The sequence below is a fragment of the Eptesicus fuscus genome, chromosome 3, assembly GCF_027574615.1.
Source record: "Eptesicus fuscus isolate TK198812 chromosome 3, DD_ASM_mEF_20220401, whole genome shotgun sequence".
Lineage (NCBI taxonomy): Eukaryota > Metazoa > Chordata > Mammalia > Chiroptera > Vespertilionidae > Eptesicus > Eptesicus fuscus.
In genome coordinates, this window is record NC_072475.1 from 82,684,500 (window position 1) to 82,712,383 (window position 27,884).

The following is a 27,884-nucleotide window of genomic DNA, read 5'->3' on the forward strand; positions in this document are numbered from 1 at the left end:
GTATATGTTGTTGTACATTACTGTCATAAAATAAACCTATATTCTGTTTTAAGGTTTGTTAGTCCCCTTTTAGATATGAGCCAAATTATAACACTGCACTTGATGTGCACACTTTACAAGTCTAAATGCCTGTTAATAGTTAATGATTTTCTTTCCAGATCATTTAGCAACATTATGATCTTTAATATTTTTCATATTAAAGACTTCAATCTGTCTTGCAGTACACAAAACTGGTTCCAATCATTTAAATCTTTATTTGAACCAGGCAAAACTGAAGTGAAATATTTTTTTTGTCAGTGCAAAAAAGGAGACTTCCATTTTCTATGCAAATAATTATTCTTCATCAAGTCCCTGCACATGTAGGTTATCAGACTAACTGCATGATTTTGCCCCTTTAGAGCGTTATACTGGGTTTACTACATGTGCATTAATCCAGCAATCTGCATTAAAACACCCATAGTTTTCTGAAAATCATGCATGGTGATTTATAAATAATTATAGTCTTCTGAAAAATATGTGTGTGTATTCAAACACCCATTATTTTAAGAAGAAATATAATTTGTTGAGGGAGAGTAAAGAATTGGAGGTAAGAATAAAAATTACTCATGAAGAAAATTAGAAGTAATGACCAAGCTGAATAAGAAAAGTAAAAACAATGAATGGAAGAAAGGGAACTTCCTGGTTCTGAGTATTAGTATGAAAAGGGCCTGATGTCATGATATCCCCATTTCAACACTTACTAGCTGTGGGAAACTGGTAAGTTACTGAACGTCTTTGTGCTTCACTTTTCTGATCCATAGAATGGTTAAATGCCTTAGTAGCCCTAAAGAATAGAACAGTGCTTGAATCATAATTAGAACTCCATAAATATTATCTGTTATTATGAAATCTTGATGTTAGACGTTACATCAAACTTCTATCACAACCTCCTAAATAAAAACAGGGATTTCCCTTATGACATGCTGAACAAGTATCCAACTATCTTCAGCACAAATTCTTATGAAGGTTCTTTATTACCTCATAAGGTAGGCTAATTTACATTCAAACAATCTAACTGCTAGAAAATCCCTCTTTCCTATTGATGTTTGCATTTGAGATGGCTATGGCTGACAACATTGAAAGTGTGCTATTGACTAGAGATTATTTGAGATTAAAGTCTTATGTTCTGGAATTCATCCTCCTTTAGGTAGACTCATAAATATGAAATCTGACTCCTGCTTGATTAATTAACTTTTTTATTACTCCATCAGGGTCAGCTGGTCCTCTTTATGCTTCATGCTTCACTATTAATAATTATTTCAAATTTTCTGACTGCTGCTAATAATTATCTAGCTAATTTCACCTTAAGTAATTGAAGCAGTACAGATTGTATTTCCACCAATAGACTGGATCAAACATAAAGGTTTTAAAAAAAGACATTTAAGGAGGAAAACATGTTAAATAACAACAAAAATGTCATTAAACTCTACCGAAAATGCCCCCACATTTTAGAATTAACAATTAATTTGTAATTAAAATTGCATGCATCATGTTTCTACATGACTCAAGCCAGTTACATCTTGTTACCCAAAACAAAGCAAGCAGCATTGCTTATCTGTGGCAAATAAAAATATTTGATTCTTTCTTCTCAGACTGGTAGGCAACATGTCATTTCTTCATATTTTAGCCTTTGGAAAATTATATGTTCTTTATTTATTTGATTAAATGCATATTGAAAACTAATTATGTGCAAGAAATCTTTTGAGACACAAAGATAAATAGGCTATAGTTCTTGACCTCAAATTGCTAACAATTTAGTAAAGAATAAAGCCCTTGCACAATAAAACACTACAGAAAGTCTGTGGAAAGATTGATGCTCTCTTAGACTGATGAGAACACTTCAGGAAAGGCGGGCAGTGTGTGAGCTGGACTAACCGTTTGTGCTGTCATAGGTTTTTGAATATACCAGTTGGAAATCATAAAAGAAGCTTAAAAGTAAAGATTAAGAAAAATTTTTGGCCCAGCTGGCATGGCTCAGTGGTTGAGCGTCAACCTATGAACCAGGAGATCACGGTTCAATTTCTGGTCAGGGTACATGCCTGGGTTGCAGGCTAAATCCCCGATGGTGGTGTGCAGAAGGCAGCTGATCAATGACTTTCATTGTTGATGTTTCTATCTCTCTCTCCCTCTCCCTTCCTTTCTGAAATCAATACAACTATTTTTTTAAGAAGAATTTTATTTTGTATAAAGCACCCACACATTTTCCAGAGTATATGCTAACTAGAGAGAAGTAGGGCAGGAATGATGCCAATTTGGATTAGACTAAAGGGAGACTTGAATATTTATTGAGAAATTAACATTGTATTCAGTAGAAAATACACAAATATTTGGGGTTTTTAAGTATACCAAGTGGAGTATAAATAAATTAGTCAAATGGACACCTAAAGAATAGATAATGAAACAAAAACTACAGGTACAATTTTTGCTCCTAATTTTCAGGATCATTTCCCACCTATAAATTGTTAAAATTAATCAAATTGCTTAAATATAAAACCATAGTAAAAATTACTAAATATTATAAATGTTTTAAAAAAGTAATTGATTAAATTCATTTATTTGTACCCACATAGCTTTTTTGTATAATTGTGTAAGACATGGCATAAGATTCTATTTTGAAATATTGTGATTCAGTAGCTTTCAGTTTGGGTACTTAATGGTGATCATGATGATTTTTGTGTGGTTATTTGTTTTATGTGATGTAAATCTAGTCTATAGTTACCGCTTTTATAGGTACCACAAATCTAGTCTATAGTTACAACATTTGAAAAACACATTTTCAAATGTTGACATATGTAGCTTTTGTGCTGCAAAATGCTTTATGTAGCCTACAGGTAAAAACCTAAATTTACATGTTGTTAAAATTTAAGGTATAATTAATCTTTCCAGAGAAAAGAAATGCATTGCTTATTTGCTGACAATGTATTTCTCCAGGTAATTTGGATAACCATTAAGAAATGAAAGAGGTAAATTGCTAATTATTATGTGTAAAATTCCACTTTTCTTTTAAAAAATTGGTTTTAAGCTATATATTCTACTCCATTTTGATAGCTTCACAAGCTCTTTTCCAGTATTTAAGTGAAATGTTCAAGTTGTCTGAAGTCTAACACAGTGATCAGCAAACTGCGGCTTGCGAGCCACATGAGGCTCTTTGGCCCCTTGAGTGTGGCTCTTCCACAAAATACCACATGTGGGCGCGCACATACAGTGCGATTGAAACTTCATGGCCCATGTGCAGAAGTCGGTTTTCAGCTCTCAAAAGAAATTTCAGTCGTTGTACTGTTGATATTTGGCTCTGTTGACTAATGAGCTTGCCGACCACTGGTCTAACAGGATATATTTTATTTTGGTTTTGAAAATGCATACTTAAAATTATTTTCTCTTATTTTAAAATACATTTGAATCCTATATAATAAAAGCCTAATATGCTAAGTGTCTGTTCATCTGTTCATCCATTCAACCAATCAAAGCATAATATGCTAATGATATGCTAAGGCCACTCAACCACTCACTATGACACGCACTGACCACCAGAGAGCAGACAGTTGACCAGTCGACCAGTTGCTATGACGTGCACTGACCACCAGGGGGCAGATGCTCCGAACAGTAGGTTAGCTTGCTGCTGGGACCCAGCTGATCAGGACTGAGCAAGATGGCCAGATACGCCATGGATCCCTCCCGCAGTCCCTCCCCGGATGGCCAACCTCTCACGTCCCTCCCTGGCCCCGATTGTGCACGGGTGGGGTCCCTTGGCCTGGCCTGCGCCCTCTCACAATCCAGGCTGAGGGACCCCCCCGCTGCCCCGAGTGCAAAAATTTTGTGCACTGTGCCTCTAGTATTAGATAAATCTGGTAGTATTTTAAGTAAGAACAAATGTTTGATTTCCTTATCTATAAATTATTTGTATTAGTTTTTAAAATATGTGGGGTGTAATTTCAATAGATTATTAAAGATTAAATCAAATATAATTTAAGCACTTTATAAGGATATGGATATAATTATTTGCTATGTAGATAACTTTTAAACTTTAATTCTCATCTTTTTATGCATTGGACAAAAGTACATTTTCTCCAGAAAGTAAGAAGAGAAATAACAATTATGGAGCTGTTAAAATTTCTTGTTTTTTCATACTTTTAACCCAAAAAGAGCTGTATTTAACATATATATGTGTGTGTTTGATACTTTGTGGCATAATATGAATTTTATTTTCATTTTGCTAAAATTCTTATATTAGACAGCTCCTACCTACCACTTATCTTCCATCTATCTTTCAAGAAGATACACATAGAATATTTATATATTCTTATTTTCTTACTACTGATTGTGTAGTTAACTGTTATTTGATAAATTTATTCCAGGGAATCAATTATAATACCTAATATAAAGGCTAGTACATAATAAGCACTCAATGAATGCTGTTAGTGGACATAATATTCAGCTATACCCTCAGTCCAGTGAGAGATTAGCAAACATATGGAATATCAGCATTGAAACACAAAAAGTCTTTTGTGACTATAGATGAGTGAATATCTATCATCTATCTGTCTATCTATCTATCTATCTATCTATCTACCTACCATCTATCTATCTACATACCTCCCTACCTACCTATCTACCCATCTATCTTCCTATATCTATCTCCATTTATACTACCAAAATGAGGTTGTTCTTATAGACTTAGTGAGAAAGGAAGCCAATAGCACTAAATGACTTTTTAAATAATGCTCGCAGTCATAATTAGTAACCTTTACATTTGTTAGCTGGTTTTCATTAGGATATTCTGACTCTGCGAATAAATTCAACCACTGGTCTAAAAGAGCAAGAGAGGTCACCATAGTGACACCATGATATCACGATGTTTGTAGAGCACAAGTGTTAAGAACATGATGAATTTGAAAAGAAATTATTTCATATTCTACGTTATTGTCTTACTTGTTATGAGCAAACTAAAACTTGAAACAAGTAAAATAGTATGGCTAAGAGAATTAAATTGTAAAGTACTTCATTTTGCTTAATTTTAAAAAATTGAACCAGGCCATTAAATGAGAGAGTACCTAAACTCTTCTCCCCAACTCACACCCCTTCTCTAGGCATCTTATTAATAAAAGCCTATGTGGTCATGACGCCCTCACGCCGTGACGAGCGATTACCAGGAGGCTGTGTGCACAGCCGGGGCACATGGGTGGGTGGGAGCTTGACATTGTGTGCGGCACAGAGGCGGGTCCCGCAGCTCCTTGGCTCCTCGCGATGAGGCCAGTCCCACGGCTCCATGTGGCGTGGAGGCGGGTCCCTCTGCTCTGGCCTACCTCTTTGGGGCAATCCATCCAGTAGCCCCGGATGGGTGGGCGGAGCCTACCTCTTTGGGGCGATCGATCATGGGGCTCCCACTCTGCGAGAGGGCACAGGCCAGGCTGGGTGACCCCCAAAGTGCACAAATTTCGTGCACCGGGCTTCTAATATATATATATATATTTAGCTAAGTAAACAGAATACACACAAGATAATATAATAATAAAGTTGACATTTTAATAGTTCAGGCACTATTTGAGAAACAAAGCCATAAAAATTTAAAGATGAGCTAGGAGGGTATAAAGAGAAAAAGACTGATGTAGTAGATTGGACCTATATAATTATATTCCTAAATTTATAGTAAACCTATTCATATCCTACTATGACATTATTCATTGAAATTCTCTTCTGGATATAAACAACATGCTTTGAAAATGAAATTTAAAGCAAACCAGATAAAAAGTGATCCTTTAAATGACTTTGCCTTAGGCTACAAATGGACTTGGGAGCCATTTTATGTTCTCAAACTCCAGGTTTAGACAAACATTTTTCAGATACTTCTCAGACACTCTGTCTCTTCCAAGGTCTAATAAAAGTCACTTTCATGACATTCATAAATCAGTAATTGGAACATGGCTTTTGCTGTCTGCTGCTGACTTTATCAGATGGTTCCAGGGTTCTAATCCTTCACTTCCACTGATTGCTTATCATATTTGAGGAAAGCTACTTAAGTTTCTAAACATAGATACAATATTGTCAGAATTGATATGATAATTTGTGCAAATTGCTCAGCATAGCCTACACCTGTTACTGGTCACGTTGCTGCCTGATTAAAATCCTCCCATGGTTCCTCAATGTCTTCATAAGACCTAATATCCTTAATATGGCCAGAAGAGCGCCTGCATTTTGGCCCCTGTATAAATAACTCTCCACCTTTAGATCCTACCATTTTGCCTTCCAGATCTCTTCACTGTAACCATACCAAATTATTTGTTCTTCTTTAATTTTTCATGCTGTCTCAGGCCTTAGTACTCTTTCTATTTCTTTTCTACTCCCCTTTCAAGAATGAGCCCTCATTTCTCATCCTCCAGGAGCTTTTCATGAACCATTTGTGCTGAACTAGGGCCTCTTCTCTATGCTCTCATAGCACCTTTTACCTATCTCTATGTAGTACATGTTATCTCTATGGTAGTACATGTTATCTCTATGGTAGTACATGTTATCCCTATGGTAGTACATGTCATATAATATTGCATTTTTCATTTTTATTTCACAAATCTAAACTATAAATTATGTGAAGGCAATAGCTCTTATTATTATTTTTATCCTCAGAACCTCACTCAGAGAATGGCACATATGTAAGTGTCCTCTACATTTTTTGCCAAAAGAACAAATATTGCACTGGGTCATTGGTGAGTAGAGGACTTTTCAGCTAAGGAATTTCAAAGTACTTTCTCTTATATAACATCTAAAAGTATGAGTTGAACTTTAGAATTAAACCCAAATTAAATTTAGGTCAGACCTTATTGTTTTCTTATTAGACTGGGTTGCCTTGTCTAGAAGTGCCAGATGAACACAAATGACTTATTTGGCTTTAGGCCTATGAGTTTGTCTGAGAGAGCATTTCTAACTCAATGAAATAATATTCAAAATGTCATGCTTTTGAGAAGTTAGGTTAATTTCTTCCTATGTAAAATAAAGTAAGAGAACTGGGTGCAGGGAGGAAATAGATATAGCTGTGATAGGACAATGATGAGACTTTTCCCTGGAGCAAACTTGCCTTGAGTTGCATCCTTGGCTTTGTACCTAGCCTAAGTCTTGACATGTGATCAGAAAAAAATAGTCAACAGAACATAGCAGGAACACTTATTTGGGCATTTTAACATTGCTTTTTTTATTATGGTTTGTGATAATTACACTCTTGTCCCAATAATTTCTAGCTTGAAAAGACAACAGTCTCCAGCAGGATTATAAATACTATCACTGATATTAAACATCCAGGTTATAAGTATTCTTTTTATTTATTAGTTTACTTTCCCAACATTGTGTTCCTTCTTAATTAAATAAGTCAGTGCTTTTTTCACTCTTTCGTTAGATATAGATGTACCAAAGAATTTCTTATGGATCAATATTGTTCATCAGCATAAAAATAACAAACAAAACATTCGCTCCATCACAGAATTTGAAACCCAAGTAGCTTCACTTTGAGGAAGTGATAAACTAGAGAAAAATTGTAGCCTAATTAGTGGACTTACCATTAGCATTATTAATAATTCAAATGAAAGGACTTGGCAGATAATGGAGCAATTCAGAGTACAGACCACCACTTCTTACCAGTTGCACGAATATAAACAAATGGCTCAATTTCCTTAGGCTTTTGTTTTCTCACAAGTAAAATTAGGAAAATAATACTTGTCTCTTTGAAGGGTGAAAAGTTTAAATGAGAAAATACATGCAAATACTTCACATCATTTCTGGTATTTTTAGTGGCTCAATAAATGGTAGCTATTATTGCCATTATTCATAAAGAATTTTATAATAAATTCTCTATTCTTGAATTCTTATTAATGATGATTAGATATTTAGACATTTTTTAATCAGGAACATTACAAGAGCCACCCATATACAAAGAGAGCAGTAAGATGAATATTAAAGCCCAAAAAAGAATTCAATGGTAGAGGTGGGCTTAGAATGAGTAAGACATTTCACCACTTATGTTACATGATGTTGAAATACCTCAGTCCCTTCATCTCCCATTTTGGTTGTCAATGTGTTGGGGCTATGGAACTAATTTGAATTTCTAATTAAGCCCATGCATCTACATTTAAACTTATAATGTGCATTTCAATGGTGTAACTGAGATAAGCCAAAGCTGCATAATATTGAAATAACTGCTAAAATCATTTTCTCATGGCTTTATTCTCTCCCAGGTTTTCACTAGCCTCATATTATGATGCCAACACTGATGACCATTTAGGCTAACACCACCTACTGCAATGGTTCTCAACCTTTCTAACGCCGCGACCCTTTAATACAGTTCTTCATGTTGTGGTGACCCCCAACCATAAAATTATTTTCGTTGCTACTTCATAACTGTAATTTTGCTACTGTTAATGAATCGTAATGTAAATATCTGTGTTTTCCGATGGTCTTAGGCGGCCCTGCTAGAGAACCGCTGCTGTAGAGCCTAAGATCATCAGAAAACACAGATATTTACATTACGATTCATAACAGTAGCAAAATTACAGTTATGAAGTAGCAACGAAAATAATTTTACGGTTGGGGGTCACCACAACATGAGGAACTGTATTAAAGGGTCGCGGCAGTAGAAAGGTTGAGAACCACTGAGACTCTGTGTTATAGTGTAAGTGATGAATTCTGCATGAAGAGACATATTGGGGTCACATTATATGGATAACAGTAAAACATTAACCAACATGGCCGTATGACCATGTGCATGAACAGAATCCTGTTTGATAAGACTATGAAAATTTTGGGACATTAGATTTTTAACTATCAGGACGTTAGATTTTCACTATGGGAATGGTACTAAATGAACATCTTACTCTATATCCTTGTGTGGAACTTACTTTCATCTCCTGTTTCAAATTCAAACTTCTGGCTGTAGCCACTGTATCCTGTGGTAGTCCTCACTCGGATATGGAATATGTACTTGGTGGCTGGCTTGAGACCTGTAATGATGACACTGGGGGCCTTGGACCTCGTGGAGGAGTAGGTGAGCTGCTCATGCTCCTAGGGACAGAAAAGAAGAAAACGCAAATGAAGCAGTTATTCTGCCTTTTCCCAGAGACATACAAAGTTAAGCTGAGGAATTCTGCCCAGAATATCAAAAGTATTGATTAAAAAGAGGTATACTTATGGTTTTCCATAATTTAGCACTTAGTTATTTATCATTAGGATACATATGATAGGGTCTTGATTTGGAAATTTATTAAGAAGGATGATTAATCTCATATAAACTTCACTTGTGTTCTCAGCGATTTGGATTTCTGACCCAACTCTGAGGCATGGTGGTGGGAGAGCGTGTTTACACAGAATGGCAGCTGCATCTTGAGCAACATGGGCGCATCAGATCAGACCACACCGGCAGAGAGCCGGGAGCGAGGGTGGGAGAAGTCAAGTGCTCGCTACTCACTTCTACCCGCAGGTAGTGCCAAAATGCCGGCGCTATCCGTGGGTAGACCCGTGGGTGAAAGGAAACGTAAATTAATTGCTTTTTAAAGTTCAAAATCTTTGATCCCAAATCAATTGCTTGGTCCTGAAACTCAGTGATTCCCCAGGACCAACAACCCAAGTTGAGTCAACTGAACACATGAAACCATAAACATGTGCTGTCCCAAGACACCACAGTTTATTTTTAAAGATGTACATGTCACGTAGTGACTGTAAGGCAGATTTAAAAACAGTGTGCTCCTGAGGGAGCATCGGAGACGTAGGAAGGTATGAAAGGCTTACCACGCTTTTGGAATCCTAGGCAGGCCTGGAGGCTTGGTTCCCAGTCACCTGCAGCTAACTGCCAAATTACGTCTCCTCACTAACAGCAGATGGATTTGCTGCAGCTGACTGAGTGATCTAGCCCCGTGGTCGGCAAACTGCGGCTCGCAAGCCACATGCGGCTCTTTGGCCCCTTGCGTTGTGGCTCTTCCACAAAATACCACGGCCTGGGTGAGTCTATTTTGAAGAAGTGGCGTTAGAAGAAGTTTAAGTTTAAAAAATTTGGCTCTCAAAAGAAATTTCAATCGTGGTACTGTTGATATTTGGCTCTGTTGGCTAATGAGTTTGCCGACCACTGATCTAGCCTGTCAGGGTTTTTAAAAATGTCTCCCACCTAAGAGCAGGGTATTTAATTTGACCTGTGCATATAAGTGACTAAACAATATGCTGCTGGTGAGACAAATGAAACTTTATACTGTTTTTGTATAGTGTTATCCTATATAATAAAAGCCTAATATGCTAAGTGTCCGGTCATCCATTCAACCAATCAAAGTGTAATATGCTTATGATATGCTAAGGCTGCTCAACTGTTCGCTATGACATGCACTGACCACCAGGGGGCAGATGTTCCAAACAGTAGGTTAGCTTGCTGCTAGGGTCCAGCTGATCAGGACTGAGCAAGACAGGCCAGACATGCCCTGGAGCCCTCCTGCAGTCCCTCCCCGGCTGGCCAACCTCCCATGTCTCTCCCTGGCCCCAATCGTGCACCCATGGGGTCTCTTGGCCTGGCCTGTGCCCTCTCGCAATCTGGGACTCCTCAGGGGATGTTGGAGAACTGGTTTTGGCCCAATCCCGCAGGCCAGGCTGAGGGACCCCACTGGTGTATGAATTCATGCACTGGGCCTCTAGTTGTTCAATAACTTTATAATTATATTTTATAACATATCTGAAAAAAAATTGTATTTGTATGAACAACTCTTTGCAATTCATAGGTCAAATTAGGCCATGGGTCCTTAAGTTAATTAGGCACTATTTTTATGATTAATATGAAGATAGAAGTAGTCTCAGGGATGGAAGTGACTTTCAAGGGCATTAACTGAAGCACTCATTCAATGCTTAAATTCTATCTATAATATGCCCCTCAAGATTTAGCCTTTTCCTGAAAATCTATTGTTCAGGAGATCTTCCAAACTAACAAATGAAGTTATAAAAATCTACACACATGTAGAATGTATCAAGCTGCATTTATTTGCTTGTGATGCTTTAAGATTTAGAGCTATGAAAATTCTTTCCCTTAAGCTACTTTTGAGGGAAAAAAATCTTTATCTTAAAGATCATTTAAAAATTTTATGGCTTTATTTGTCAGAATCTTATATGCTACATGGCTATTTGTGTCTAGCTGAGGAATTGAATTTGCCCTATACCCCCAATAATAGAACTGTTTATTAAACATGAAGTACAAAGAAAATATGAGTTAATAACAGCAAATCCTATATAATAAAAGGGTAATATGCAAATTGACCCTAATGGCGGAATGACCAGAACAACCGCTTGACCAGTCACTATGAGGTGCCCTGACCACCTCTCGTTCCCTTTCCCCAGCCAGCAGGCTCCCATAGACCAATGGTGAATGGGAAACTAGAGGTGTGTGGCAGGGGATGCGGGCAGTGCCAAGCCAAGGCCTCCACCCCGCTGGTTGCCCCCCACACAGAGGGCAACTGGCGGCGGGGGCAGGGCGGCAAGCGGGTGGGAATGGCCGACCTCTTGGTCCCTTCCCCTGGCCAGCAGGTTCTGATCGCCAGATGGCACATGGGCAATCAGGGGTGGGTGAGGGGATAGGAGCTGGCTGCTGGCAGCCAGGGAAGATGGTCCTGATCACAGGCCAGGCCTAGGGACCATACCCAAGCACAAATTTCTTGCTCCAGGCCTCTAGTTTTAAATAAAAGACAAAACAGACAAATGTCAACTTATATTTACCTCTAGGTAGTTTTGAGATTAGAAAGTAAATAAATACTCACCTAGCATAAAATCCAAGGAAATAAAATCTTTGAAAACATTGATGGCAGCAATCATCTGCTAAGGGCTTACAGAAGGATTTTCTAAGATCAAGGCCTTTATAACTTGGGGTATAAAACCCATATTGTTGAAAAAAATGTGTACTAGTAGAAGAGATAATATAATTTCTGGTGAAATTTGCAAAACATTTTGGATTTTTTCAGTCTCACATACAAGAAGAAAAGATTCCATCTTTCACAAAATTTTCTGCAACATAAGATTTATGGTGTATTTTGAAGTGATGACTGAGAAGAATTTTAAAGCACGGAAAAAAGAATTTAGTCTTATCCTCATAGAGAGAAGATATAAACTCAAATATTTGCTCTAGGAATGGCCAATAATGATCTGTTAGGTCTCTGTTGCTTCACCAAAGCATAGGGGAATAGTAATTTCTTACTTAGTAAAGCTTCACGGAGTAAAGGACACATTTTGCAAACAGTTTTTTGCATTCCTGCTGTTAGATACAAAAGTGCATTTGTAGCTACATCCCTGGAATAAAAATCCTCAAGTAGGAAGTGTGCCTATATGGTTCCTCAGCCTAAATCACAGGAGTGTGGTGGCTGCTGCCTTGTCTTACATCTTGCTACCTCTGAGCATGCGGAGGAGGAGGCTCAGAAAGCAGCAGGCACCAAAGTTCCTCCTCCCAGTGTATAGCAGCCCTCTCTCCTCCTGGTGTTTCCAAGCTCGTGGGAAACCAAATTAGCACTTACCCATGACAAGCATAGGCACTATTGTTCCAGAATTGTGGCTAATAGACTTGTTGCTGACACATCAACCCCAGTTCAATGTAACTGTTACCAGGTAGAGACTATGCTTTGCCACAGAGCCACCCAGACTCTTTATTCATCCTGGTAGGCTGCATTAAGAACATTCTTGAACAGGGTGTGTGTGAGTCTTTCTGGAGTTTGCCATAATGGAGTTGCTAGTTGTATGGCACGTACATCTTCAACTTTGCTAGGTAATACATTTTACTGTTCATAAAACTCTCTTATACATTTTTCATGTTTGTTAAATCCATAGTAAAATCCTCTGCTCAGTCTTAATATTATTTCTTTTTGTATTGTTTTCTTTGTCAAGCTTTCTAGAAGTTTGAATCAACTTTTGGCTTTGTTTAGCTCTAATTATTTCTCTATTTTCTACTATTTTTAATATCTGTTCTTACTATAAATTATTTTCTTATTTCTTTCTATTTTCCTTTTGTTAGTTATGTTGTCTTCTAACTTCTTGTGTTTCACGCTTAACTCATTAGTTTTCAGTACAGTGGACCCTTGAACAACATGAGTTTGAACAGGGTAGGTACTCTTATACTTGTATGTTTTCAATAAATATACAGTCGGCCCTCGTATCCTGGTTTTTGCAACTGTGGATTAAACCAAACATGGATTGAAAATAGTACTTTTGATCTGTGGTTTGGAATCCTTGGAATTAGGGGACCTACAGAATACATTGTCCTATAGCATTTTAAAAAAGGGACTTTGAGCAACTGCAGATTTTGGTATGTACGAGATCCTGGAACCAGTCCCCCGTGGATACCAAGGAATGACTGTAATTAAGTTTTCGGAGCGTCAAATAAGTGCATTTTCTCCTGCCCAACGGTCAGCATCTCAAACCCCCACCTTGTTCAAGGGTCAAATGTATGCATTTTCAAATACATAATATAAGTCTACAAATTCAAAATACTGCACTATTTATACTCCATTAAGTCTTTATATAGTATTAATATTATTAATACTTTCTTAATATATTATTAATAATTTCTAAGAATTTATTTCCAAAAATCTATGATTTTTAATTTTTTTGTGGCAGATCCAGGATTATTATTCACACAGGTTCATGGGTCAAGGCAGGTTGTCAAGCAGTAAGTAAATGGCATAAAGTGAAGCTCCAAAGGCATAGCCTCATGGGTTGCAAAACACACCAGCCTGCGGGTAGAACAGTGGATGCTCATTGCTGAGAGCACAGCTGGTCTTCTGCATTAATGCGTGTTGAAAGTGAAGTAGCTTGTATTACCTCTCCTTGGATAACACAGATAATAACACTAATTATGGATAAAAAATTTAGTAACAATGCACTTCAATATACTGTTATCTATATTATTTCCTAAAATAAATGCATATACTAGTACAATTCCTATATATGTATCCACGTATATTAAAAAATAGCTCAGAAGCAAACAGTATGGACATAGGGCATTGTTAAGTAGGAGACACATGTATTGTTGTCTAGAGATGTTCACCTTTTCTTATGGTTCTCTTCCTGGGGGCAGACCCTGCAGTTTAATTTCTTTGCTCCTTCCCGGCTGATAGAAATCGAGGCTTTTCTGGGAGTCTAATCTTACTGTCACATCGAACCTTTCTTTTACCTAGAATTCTGAATCTGGCTTTATCTCTGTAAGTGTCAACTCTTCACAGTAACTAAGAGATTCTCTTTCTAGAGTCTGGGCCCTGTTAGCATTCAATCTGAAACTGTAACAATGAGGAGAAAGGCTCAGATTCCCAGTTTTTATGGATGTTTCTTGCTACAATGAGAGGAAACATGGCATATATAAAAAGAAGGCAGCATGTAGAGAATTCTGGATTGGAATTCTCTTTTTTTTGGTCTTGAGCTTGGTCCTAGTTCTATTATGTACTTTGCTAAATCACCTTCAAGACTTTGATTTACTCATATAGAAAATTCATTTATTTCACACACATTCATTGAATGTTCACTATGTGTAAGATTCTAGGGTGCTCTAGTAGATTTAGCTTACATAATCACCAAAGTTCTACCTAAGCAATTAAATTCTATATTTTTATGTGAGAAATACAAGTCTCCTCTCCTCTGCTGTGACTCATTCTCATCATTCCTATCTTACTCTCTTGAGTTTACCATTCTCAGTTATGGAAGTAGATTCAATAGGTACGCATAGTGGTTATCTATTAACTCGTTTTCTTTCTCTTAAAGTCTTTGGATCCAGTGGAATTTGTATAATGTATTAACTCTTCGTTTTATATTTTTAATTTTAAATTAATAGGACTATGTATGTAATTAAAATTATGTTGTAGCCTATTTTTCTTTTTCTTTGATTTAAAATATATTTTTATTTATTTCAGAGAGGAAGGGAGAGGATGTCCCCTCTGGGGGACCGAGCCCACAATCCAAGCATGTGCCCTGACCAGGAATCAAACCATGAACTCCTGGTTCATAGGTCAATGCTCAACCACTAAGCCACACCAGCTGGGCTGTAGTTTTTTTTCTACAAATATATATATCTAAAGACATATCAACAATCATAACAACCATGATTTATGCAATGCTTTACAACTTATTAGTTATTTTCACACACATTCTTTATGTAATCTTATATAATAAAGGGCTAATATGCAAATGGTCGTCATGCCCTCGTACCCTCCCGTCCTCGTGCTGGGGCCAGGGGACCTGAGGCCGGGCCGGGGGACCTGAGGCTGCTCCCCCTGCCCGGCAGGGCTTGACGGGGGACCTGAGGCTGTGCCCCCTGCCTGGTGGGGCTTGATGGGGGACTTGAAGCTGCACCCCCTGCCTGGTGGGGCTTGACGGGGGACCTGAGGCTGTGCCCCCTGCACTGTGGGGCTTGATGGGGGTGGAGCTGGCCGGGTCTGGGTCTTGCACAATTTCGAAGCGCGTGCAGGTGGGCGGGGACTTGACTCTGGGTTCCGCAGCACGCCCCAGACTCTGACAGGAGGGAGATTTTCATATACATTTTACTAATTTTCTTTCATCTCTGACACTTCTATTATAGAGAAAGGGCAAATAGCAATATTAAAATATTTCCTCTAATTAATTCCATTTTAATGTGCACGAATTTCATGCACTGGGCCACTAATACAATAATAATCTTGTGAAGCAATAAGAACTGGTAATATTTTTATTCTCACTTAGCATATGATGAAATTGGTCCAGAAAGAGTAAGTAATTTACCAAAGCAAGTCATATAACTAGTCAGTGGCTTCCATTCAAGTTGTGCTTTTTCAATATACCCAGTTTAGGAAGGTATGTCCATGGCAAGTATGTTTATACATTAGACTCTGAGTCAAGATCATTTATTTAATACTTTGTGTTCTTGGCCATCTAATCACTAGAAATAACTTTACATTTAAGATATCCTGTGAACCATAGAGTAATGATTTGATGGCATTAAAATACTTTTATATAAATAGTTCCTCAATAGCAAAAACAATTTTCAACACAAATTTTAACTAGTATTTCAAACACAACATTATATTCTACTATGGTTAACACTTCCAATAATTCTGCTTTTATTTTTATTCTTTTGATATATATTATGTAGACAGATTCTAGGAAATCAGGTGGGCTTATAACTCACCCAGTCTTTCATGGAACATAAAATATTCTTGTTCAGAGTTGGGAATGGAATTTGTTTGATGAGGTCCAGGAGTTTCTTTTAGAACTTTAGATGTATAAAGATAACCTGCATGGCCTTATTCACAGAACAGTACTAAGAGGACAATTAAAGGATTGTTGGATTTTTCTTTTTAAATATATTTTTATTGATTTCAGAGAGGAAGGGAGAGGGAGAAAGAGAGAGAAACATCAATGATGAGAAAGAACCATTGATCGGGTGCCTCTTGCATGTCCCCTATGGGGGATCCCGCAACACAGCTATATGCCCGACCAGGAATTAAACCGAGACCTCCAGATTCATAGGTTGATGCTCAACCACTGAGCCATGCTGGCCGGGCTGGATTTTTCTTTATCCTTTCAGTCATTCCAAGTTAAAATACACAGGAATATGTGAAAGTGCCATTAAAAATTAGCACTCTACTACCATAATTATTTTTTTTAAGCAATGTCCTAATGAAGTTCTTGTTTTACTGGCTAGGAGACTGAAACTACAGAGTCCTGAGAAAACAATATAATATTAAACACCGACATAAATGACACTTGTTGAATGCGTAGACAATCTTACCTTATAATAGACAAATATGCAAATTGACCGCACCTTCGCTATGCCCAAGCCACGCCCACCAACCAAGCCACGCCCACCAACCACGCCCACCAGGAAACCGTTGCAGGGACGTTGGGGTGTGGTGGAGCCCAAGGCCAGGAAAGCTGCCCGAGGCTTTCCCGGCCTGGGGCACCAGCAGGGAGCCTGCGCCGATCGAAGGAAACCACTGGGGGTCGGCTCCTGCGATCGGTAGCAGGGACGCTGGGTGAGGCCGAGCCCAAGGCCGGGAAAGCCACCAGAGGCTTTCCCGGCCTTGGGCACCAACAGGGAGCCTTCGCCGATTGCAGGAAACTACTGGGGGTTGGCTCCTGCGATCGGTAGCAGGGCGCTGGGTGCAGCCGAGCCCAAGGCTGGGAAAGCCGCCCGCGGCTTTCCCAGCCTTGGGCACCAGCGGGGAGCCTGCGCCGATTGCAGGAAACCACTGGGGGTCGGCTCCTGCGATTGGTAGCAGGGACGCTAGGTGAGGACGAGCCCAAGGCCACCGCCCGGGGCCAAGCCCCGACCCTGAAAGAAGGCAGAAGGCGGTGGCCACAGCCAAGGCCTGGGTCCCCGGTGCAGGACCCCCAGGTGAATGAAGGTCTATTGCACGAATCTTCGTGCAAACGGGCTACTAGTGTTTAATAAATGTCTATTGATTGATATCCACAAAGTAATACTTGGATTATTTAACATAAGGGATATTTGGTGCAGTTCTGGTCACATGTCATCAGGAGCTGGACTACTAAACCTGCTGCTCCAATGTAGGCGCACAAATTGGGAAGGTTTGCAACTCACACTGATTCGTCTGCATCCAGATCTAAGTTAACAACACCATCAGGGGAAGATGGGACTGTTCCCAACAAAGCTGATTGCCCAGAGATAAAAGCAAGCTAGAATAATTATAGATTTCTTCTCCAATGAAATGGAATCCACAATGAAGAGATACAGAAAAAGAAACTGTATTGAGGTTAAATTACCTCATCTTTCTTGGTTGTTGCTTTCCTAAACCTGGGATGGTCTGCTCTGCCTTGGATTCTACATTCTAACATCCTTAAATAATCATTGGAGTTGGGTTCTGTCTTTGGTTACCAAGAGAGTTGCTTTCTTTTCTCACATTCATCTAAATACACAGATAGAGATTTTAATTTGGGGACAGGAGGGGTTAAGAAGCTAATTGGTAGGTTGTTCTAACCTATTAGGTGAAGTGTTCTGAAAAATTTTTCTTACATAAAAAATAGCTACTTTTATAATAAAAAAAATACAAATTATGCTTACGTAAGAAAAATGTAGAAGTAGACATTCTAGGTACACAATTACTTTCTGACTGCACCTTTGGAGAAGTGCCATTTAGTATACCATGGCTGTAATTTACTACAATCAACTCTTGATTACCCCCGGTATTCCAAAATAGGAGATAACCCTAGATCACTTTGAAATGCATTCAAGTGATTTTTTCTTACAGTCCTTTCTGATGTGTACCTTGTTTCACCGAAAATGAAAATTAAGTGCATTCCTTGAATAGTAAATGTTGAGCAAGGATAGGAGATGGCACCAAGGTACACCAGATGGTAGAAAAATATTGATCTAGAATTAAGCATTCATAATTGATTTCCAGAAAGCAGATAACATATGTAGATCATTAACTGCTTGGAATAGTGGGTAAATTTACTGTTAGGGAAAATGGCAAATTATTACAGTGTGACCCTTAGGAAACACTGATGTTAGGAGAAGATCAATGGAATTCTAATTTTCATTATTGAAACTGAGAAGGTTATACCATCTCAAAAGGCAGGCTTGTTGTAAGAAAAAAAGCAAAACAATGTGTAAAACACTTTACAGGCTACAGCAGATGTATAAGAGCATATTTCTTTCTTTAAGGAGCCATTATCAATAGGATGAATTTAATACAGGGCAATGATAGGCTTGTGCCTTAAATTAGTCCTGCAGATGCTATAAGAAGTCTTTTTAAAAATGTTGGATGTCTGCCCTAGCCAGTTTGACTCAGTGGATAGAGTGTCGGCCTGTGGACTGAAGGGTCCTGGGTTTGATTCCCGTCAAGGGCACATGCCTGTGTTGCGGGCTCCATCCCCAGTAGGGGCTGTGCAGGAGGCAGCCAATCAATGATTCTCTTTCATCATTGATGTTTCTCTCTCTCCCTCTCCCTTCCTCTCTGAAATCAATAAAAATATATTAAAAAAATAAAAATATTCTATGTCATTTGCTTGCCTATTAACCGCTATATTCCCACTGCTTCATGTAGTGTGGGTAACATACTGTAGGCTCTCATAACATATTAGCCAAATGATAGAATAAAGAAATTAACAAAGTAATTGCTCTATCAATTTAGTTTTTAAGTTATATATATTGTTTTAGCCATTTAAAATTAGTTAGAAATATATTAATGACAATTCAAATGAGATGTGAGAAAAACTCTTTTGTTGACTTTTAGTACTTCTGTAATAAAAATGCAATAATATTATGTCTGTATAGATGGCTTGTTTTCTTAGGAACAGTATGGAGAACAGCTAAGATTTTACTTGCCAAAAATATTTTACAAAACAGTACACTTGAAAAAACCCTCATATTAGTATTGAAATATATTTCAATGGATATGTCTTAATATTTATACAGTGTTTGCTTTCCCATCTGTCTTTGTGTAACCTACCTTGGTATAGATGGGATATAGATTTTTCTTCTGGGCTTTATTGCTCTTATTTATAACAAGTGGCCCAGTGCACGAAATTCGTGCACGGGACGGGGTGTGTGTTCCTCAGCCCGGCCTGCACCCTCTCCAATCTGGGACCCCTCGAAGTATGTCCTACTGCCGGTTTACAGGGATCGGGCCTAAACTGGCAGTTGGACATCCCTCTCACAATCTGGGACTGCTGGCTCCTAGCTGCTCACCTGCCTGCCTGCCTGCCTGATTGTCCCTAACCACTCTGCCTGCCGGCCTGCTTGCCCCCAACTGCCCTCCGCTGCCAGCCTGCTTGCCCCTAAATGCCCCCCTTTCCAGCCTGATCACCCCCAACTGCCCCCCGTGTCAGCCTGCTCACCCCCAACTGCTCCCCCTTCTGGCCTGCTCACTCCAAACTGCACCCCCCTGCTGTCCTGATCACCTCCAACTGACCCCCACTGATGGCCTGCTCATCCTCAACTGGGCCCCCTGCTGGTCTGCTTACCCCCAATGGCCCTGCCCCCCCACCAACCTGATCACCCACAACTGCTGTCCCATCCTGGCCTGATCACCCCCTGGTGACCCAAGCTCCCAGGCCCTCCTTTTTTTCTTTTCTTTTTTCTTTTTTTTCAGTGCCTCCTTGAGCAGAGGCCAGGGCCAGCTGGAAGCAGGTATCTGGGATTTATTTATCTTCTATAATTGAAACTTTGTAGCCTTGAGCGGAGGCCAGGGCAGACCAGGGTGGGCGGGAAGCTTGGCTTCCTCTATTGCTGGGGCAACCCAAGCCTCCTGCTTGCTCCAGCTCCATGGCCGCTGCAATCTTGGTTGGGTTAATTTGCATACTAGCTCCTGATTGGCTGGTGGGCATGGCTTGTGGGCATAGTGGAGGTACATTCAATTTACATGTTTATCTTTTATTAGTGTAGATGGTGCTCAAGCAAAAATTGTTTAAAGCTTGATGCCTGCTCCTGAAGGAACTAATTCCATCTCAAAATTCCTAAATGATTTTCTTAAAAGTATATAGTAAACAAATACCTTTAAATTGTTCGTTCAATTTTAAAGTTTTTAAAAATAATTTATAAGAATTATAAATTCAGTGACAGCAAAATAACATGCAGGCAGAAAAGGAGAAAATGTACGTAGCTGAGAATAAGAACATTTAAGGAATTCCTATTTGTTGGAATATCGAGGATGGGTAAACTATTTTATTTAAAAGGGGGAAATGAAGAAAAGATTATAATTATTATAAAAATATTTGAGGAGTACACTTCAAGTTTAAACTTAACCTTTTTAGAAAATTTTTCAAATTTCTGCTGATGGTAGTAGTTCAGGTCAAGTAATATCTATAATAATAAAAGTGTCATATGATAATTAAACCGGATGTCCTTCCAGATGACCTTCTGGACGAAGCCGGGGCTGCGAGGGAAGCCCAGGTCCTGGGTGCCTGCCAGCGGCCAGAGGAAAGCCCAGGTCCCAGGTGCCAGAGGGAAGCCAGTGCCAGCAGCTGGGGGAAGGAAGGCCTACTCTTGCATGAATTTTGTGCATCAGGCCTCTAGTAGCTACATGAAAGCTGGTTAAAACAAATTTTATGACAAAAATTAGTATAAGTTAGCAATAAGTGCCACTGAGAAATGAAAACACACTAAGTATCTTTGGAAAAATTTATACACATATGTGGACTTCTTCAAATATAAATGGTATTCCAAATATCAGCTCAAAGGTAAATCATTAAAACAATATGGCTGAATGAACTGGCATAAACTAGAAAGGGAATACATGCATGTGCTTTGATTAATTCTACCTAATTTTGGAATATAGATTAAGAAATTAAGTAAAAATAAAATGAATAAGATGGGTAGAATTTCACTAGAGAGAGAAAGCCAGTAGAATATGAGAAAATGCATTGTAGAAAAGCCTTCACGGAAAACCATCATTTGTGAATATTGAGTAAAGTCGTACTTTTGTCCAACTCCACCACAAAACATGGTGAGGTAAGAGCTGCTTCTTGCATTGAAAAGGGAGCAGAAATTTATTTAAATACACAGGCATTTAGAATAGGAAAAAAACTTTCTGAAGATTTATTTTTCTTTTTTTTCTTTCTCATTTAAATCTTGTCACCATGTTGGAACTTTAATAATTTTTATATTTGTCTATAGGTCTTAATTGTGACCTTATGATAAATGTATTTATTTTTCTCAAAATCAAAACAAAGACATTCATTAAGATTAACCTGTAGAGCTACAACTCATGATTCAAGTTTCAAGAGACATCGTCCCACTTCCCAAAAGAGAGATTTTAAAACTTCATTATAAGTGATATTATCTTGACTTGAGAAGTATTCCATTTTGCTCTGAATAACTCAATATTTTCAGTCAATAATCTAATTCAGTCATTGATGTTGAATTTCCTCAGATGACTTGTAATACAGTATTTAATGTATATCAAATGAATGTCTCAAGATTTATAAAATATAGATTTATCAAGATATTATGACTAGAAACTGAGGAATATCTCATCATTGAAAGAAAATAAGTAATATAATACTAATAAAGAGATTGCAGTAATTGACAGTTTCCCACAAATCATGGATACACACACACATACACACACACACACACACACACACACACACACACACGCTTCTTCTAGTTCCAAATTGGGTATTTGAAACCAAAGAAACTTGTAAATACGTAAGTGACAATAAACAGCATTAAATGAAAGTAGAATAATTCAAGGCAGAGCAAGCTCATTTTCCAGAAATATTATTTTACTCTATCATTTTCAAATAGTGGCTATATATTATTTATTTACTCATATACACAAGCTAGTTTTGAAATCAAATTAGGAAAAGAGAAAATTATCCATGCTAAAGCACTAAATTAAATTAAATTTAGGGTAAAAGAAAAGATAATCCTACCACAGAGAATACTAACAGAATAGAATCAGTAATCAAAAACTCCCAAAAAACAAAAGTCTTGTACTAGATGACTTCACAACTAAATTTTACCAAACATTCAAAGAAGAATTAATACATCCTTAAACTATTCCAAAAAATTGAAGAGGAGGAATGGCTCCCATGCTCATTTTACAAGGCTAGCATTACCCTGATTCCAAAACCAGATAAAGACACCAAAAAAAAATTATAGGCAAATATGCCAGATGAACATAAATGCAAAAATTCTCAACAAAATATCAGCAATATATTAAAAAGATCATACACCATGGTCAAATGGGATTTATTCCTGGGGTGCAAGATTGGTTCAATACCCACAAATCAATTAATGTGATATACCACATAAAGAAAATGAAAGATAAAAATAATTTAATGATATTTATAAATGCAGAAAAAGCACTTGACAAAATCCAGCATCCGTTGATAATAAAAACTCTCAGCAAAGTGGGAATAGAGGGAAGATACCTCAATATAATAAAGATAATATATTACAAAATCATAACTAACATCATATTTAAAATGGGAAAAGCTAAAAGCATTTTGCCTAACACAAGGGACAAGGATATCCTTAAGACAAAAGTACCTACCTTCACCACTGTTAGTCAACATTGTATTGAAAGTCCTAGTCACAACAATCAAACAAAAAATAAATAAAAATCATCCAAATTGGAAAGGAAGAAATAAAACTGTTATTATTTGCAGATGATATGATGCTACATATAGACAACCCTTAAATTCCACCAAAAAACTATTAGAACTGACAAGTGAATGCAGTAAAGTAGCAGGATACAAAATTAATATTCAGAAACTGGTTGTATTTTTATACACCAATAATGAATCAGAAAGAGAAATAAAGACAACAATCTCATTCATAATTGCATCAGAAAAAACACACACCTATGACTATATTTATCCAATGAAGTAAAAGACCTGTACCTGGAAAACTGTAAGATATTAAAGAAATAAACTGGGAAAACCAAGATGGCGGCATAGGTTAAACACCTAACCTACAGCCTGGCACAACAATTTCAAAAATACAACTAAAAGTCAAAACGGACATCATCCAGAACCACAGGAAAGCTGGCTGACTGAAATGCCCACAACTAGAAGGAAAGAGAAAACCACAAGGAAAATCAGAGGAGCCGTAAAAGCCTGAGGTATGGAGACACGGGCGAAGACACGAGACCGCGCGTGTGCGGGGAGGATGGAGCCGGAGAGGAAGGGGCGGCTGACGGCCTGGCTGGCGTTCTCTAGCAGGAAGGAGATAAAAGCTCCAGATTGTGCTGAACCCCAGCTCCGACTGCACTGAAGCCCAGTTCCGGGCGAAACCCTGGGAAGCCAGGCTCATGCTGGGGAATCTGGGCTGTAAGGCAGAAACACAGGGGTGTGGCGAAAGGCAGAGCTCCAGAGGTGTGCACATGAATGCGCGCAGAGGACGGACTGTTGCCTGTGCCGCTGAATTGCCCTGGCGGGAAGGAGACAAAAGCTCCAGACCGTGCTGAACCCCAGTTCCGAATGCACTGAACCCCAGTTCCGGGCAAGACCCTGGGAAGCCAAGCTCATACTGAGGGAATCTGGGCTGTAAGGCAGAAATGCAGAGAAGCGGCGAAAGGCAGAGCACCGGAGGCGTGCACGGGAATGCGCGCAGAGGATGGTCTGTTGACTGTGCCGCTGAATTGCCCTGGTGGGAAGGAGACAAAAGTGCCAGACTGCGCTGAGCCCCAGTTCCGACTACACTGAAACCCAGTTCCGGGCGAGAATCTGGGAATCCAGATTCATTGGGGGAGAGACTAGACTGTTTGGCAGCGGGTGAAACTCCAGGGCGCTTTTCTCTCAGAGGTGTTTGCAGGGAGTACAGAGGGACACTGAGACCCAGGAACCTCATAGGGCGGGGCTGACGGGAAGCCAAGGCTGTAGACTCCACCCTGAAACTCCGCCCCATCCAAGCTGAGCACAGAGGCTTTTACAATTTTGCAAGTCTAGTTGAATAAGGCTGTCTCCCAGCATAGACACAGCTGATCCTCACAGCCAATTGGACTGGAGGTCAAATCCTCCCAGTGTACCAACAGCAATCAAGGCTTAACAATACCAAGACTTTGCACTCAGCCCACAAAGGGGGTATCAGAGTGACCAGCTAGGGAGATTGGGGAAGCTGAGCTATAGGGAGGCAGCCAAAAGGTGAAGACACCGAAGCAGGTCATGAATAGAAGGGATGAAGGAAAGCAAACTAATGGACGACACAGTGTTCAGAACCACATTTATAAGGTTACTTAAGAATCTTCTGGAGGACCAAGATGGCGGCATAGGGCAGACGCCTGATTGTTGCCTACCACAACAATTTTGAAACTACAACTGGAAAACAGAGCAGACACCATCCAGAACAATGGCCGGAGGAATGGCTGAGAAGGAATTGACCGATGGGAGTTGGGATCGGGAAGACGAGGCCCCGCTGGGTCCCCGATCCAGGTGCGCTCGCCCAGCGACTGGTCGCCGCTGCAGACCTGAGTGCTGCCGCAGCGACCTCGGACCAGCCCACCGCTGCGCACGGGGCGCACTGGAGCTTCGCCGAGCCCACCGCCCAGCATGTTCTGCGGCAGCCACCCCGGAGCTTTGAGAAAATGGCCGAAGGAATTGCTGAGAGGGAATTGACAGGTAAAGGAATGGGTAAAAAAGGGGAAAGGGATTAAGATGTACAAATTGGCAGTTACAAAATAGTCAGGGGGAGGTAAAGAACAGCATATAGAATATAGTCAGTAATATAGTAATAACTATGCATGGTGTCATATTCGTACCAGATTTATTGGGGTGATCACTTAGTAAGCTATATAAATGTCTAATCTCTATGTTGTACACCTGAAACTAATATAATATTGTATGTCAACTGTAACTGAAAAAAAATTTCTACTAGGAAACACAATCCTACCACAGTGAAGAGGTCTCTGTTTTTTGGTCTTGGTCACAAATGTGCCCATTTTAAATATTCACACTTGAGGATCAGTGGTGGCAGTAATGGATGCTTTTTCCTTGATATGCAGAAATCTTACTTTCAAGTTTGGATAATTTGATCTGTATAATTCTATTTTATTTGTAATGAATACATTGGCACAACTTAATATACAGTTCAGGTTCAAAGAACCAAAACAACTTTGTGGAAGTTTCTTTTTTAAAATTTACTAATTTATTTTCATTTAAAATTTTATGTATTTGTATTAGAATAAAACTCTTTCTGAATCAGATTTATACTGTGTTAAACACTGTGTTAAAGTCTTTTAATTTAGAAAGAAAATTAGGGCAGAGGTTCTGACTAGAACCTTTTCCAGGAAGATATACATATGGCCAACAGATATATGAAAAGATGCTCAGCATTACTACTTATAAGGTAAATACAAGTCAAAACACAATGAGATCCCTCCTCACAGCTGTTAAAATGGCTATTATCAATGACAAGAAATAATAAGTGTTGATGAGGTTGTGGGGAAAAGGACATTCTCTAACACTGCTGGTGGGAACGTAAACTGGTACAGCCACTATAGAAAACAGTATGGAGGTTCCTAAAAAAAAATTAAGAATAGAGCTACCGTATATGACCCACCAATCCCTCTTCTGGGTGTCTATCTGAAACAATTTGAAAACATTTATGCATAAAGATATATGCACCCTTATGTTCATCCAGCATTTTTCACAATAGCCAAGACATAGAAACTACTTAAGTGTCCTTTAATGGATGATTGGATAAAAAAATATGAGATATATATATTGTAATATAATATTGCCATTTGTGACAACAGGAAGTTTACATTTCCTTTTTTTCTTTACTTTTAGAAATTAACTATTTTTTGCCTCATATTCCCAGATATAAACATTTACATAGACTTTGAATTTTTAGAATTATATTCATATTCAAAATAATAAATTTGCTTTGGCCCAGTACTGAGAAATAGCTATCTTTAAATTACTATAAATTAGAAGCAAAGCACATCCTATATAATAAAAGGGTAATATGCAAATTGACCCTAATGGTGGAATGACCAGAACGACCTCTGGACCAGTCACTATGAGGCGCACTGACCACCTCTTTGTCCCTTTCCCCGCCCGGCAGGCTCTGATCGCCTGATGGTGAATGGGGAATCGGGGGAGGGGGGGTGGCAGGGGATGCAGGTGGCACCAGGCCAAGGCCGGTCACCCCACACACAGAGGACAACCCACGGTGGGGGTGGGACCGGCGAGCGGGTGGGAACAGCCGACCTCTCAGTCCCTTCCCTCAGCTGTCAGGCACCGATCACTCGATGGCGAATGGGGAACCAGGGGTGGGTGGCGGCAGGGGGTGGGGCCGGCTGTGGGCAGCCAAGGAAGATGGCCCTGATCACAGGCCAGGCCTAGGGACCATACCCACGCACAAATTTTGTGTGCCGGGCCTCTAGTAATATAATATTTGCAGGTCTACAATGAAGTAGAATTGCAGATTCCAAATGGTTGTAAATTTTTTTATACTCCTCTCATTGAAAAGTCAGGTATCTTCTCCCTCCTCTTGATCTGGTCTATCTTATTACTGGTTCTGACCATAAAGTAGGGTAGAAGTGACGAGCTGCCCATTACTGGCCCAGTCTCTGAGAAAACTGGCAATTTCCACTTTTATCTTTGAGCTCTGTCTTGCAATCCAAGAAGTGGGACTAGCCTGACACTGTCAAGCTATGTGGAAGTGCAAGATAGCCAATTGGGGTAGCCTAGGAGAGAGAGGTGGTTGGGAGGGTGAAGAAGGGGAAAGAAGAGAGAGAGGGGATATTGAACTGATGATGCACTGCCAGCCACCAGGTGTTCCAGCCCCTAGTCTATTTTCTATCATCCCTGCTGAGGCCCCAGAAATTGTGCAGAAAAGGTGAGCTGCTGTGTTTGGTTCAAATACCTGACCCATAGGTTTATGAGATATTATGCACATGTATCATTATTTTTAAGGCACTACATTTTGGGGCATAGTTTGTTATGCAGTAATAGGTAACTGAAACAAGTAGATTGAACATTAATCTGCAATTCATAGTCCCCAATCTAATATGGAACAGTTAATTGATCCTATTTTTTGTCACTAGATTGGCTGACGGAATTTTGAAGATTCTGTTTTAACACATAAAAATTAACTTGAACAGCCCAATTATCTGATATTTGGAAGGATTATGTTATTTTAAGCTTGAAATGACAGGTTAAATTAGTTGAAACAAGTCATTTGAAAGTATAAACAGGACATAATGTGGTTAAAAATATTTTTTATGTTAACACTTTGATAGTACTTACTATGCTGCAGGACCCATAAGTGTTCCCAATATTCAGAAAAATCCTCAAGGCTACACTATAAAATAAGTCTTAAAGATGACAAAACAGGCATAGAGAGGTCAAATAAGTTGTCCAACGTCAACCAATAAGTTAGTGGTAGAGCTGGGATTTGAATCCAGGGAGTTTAGCTCTGA

At 39.1% G+C, this 27,884-nt stretch overlaps 1 protein-coding gene across 1 annotated transcript in view; it reads right to left on the bottom strand.

The window, feature by feature from the left end:
• EPHA6 (EPH receptor A6) overlaps nucleotides 1–27,884 on the bottom strand; it is a 1,030,425-nt gene that overhangs the window by 346,688 nt on the left and 655,853 nt on the right. The window contains exon 7 of the mRNA XM_054714059.1: nucleotides 8,916–9,078. Within this exon, the coding sequence (XP_054570034.1) occupies nucleotides 8,916–9,078 (163 nt within the window). The remainder of the gene's footprint in view (nucleotides 1–8,915; nucleotides 9,079–27,884) is intronic.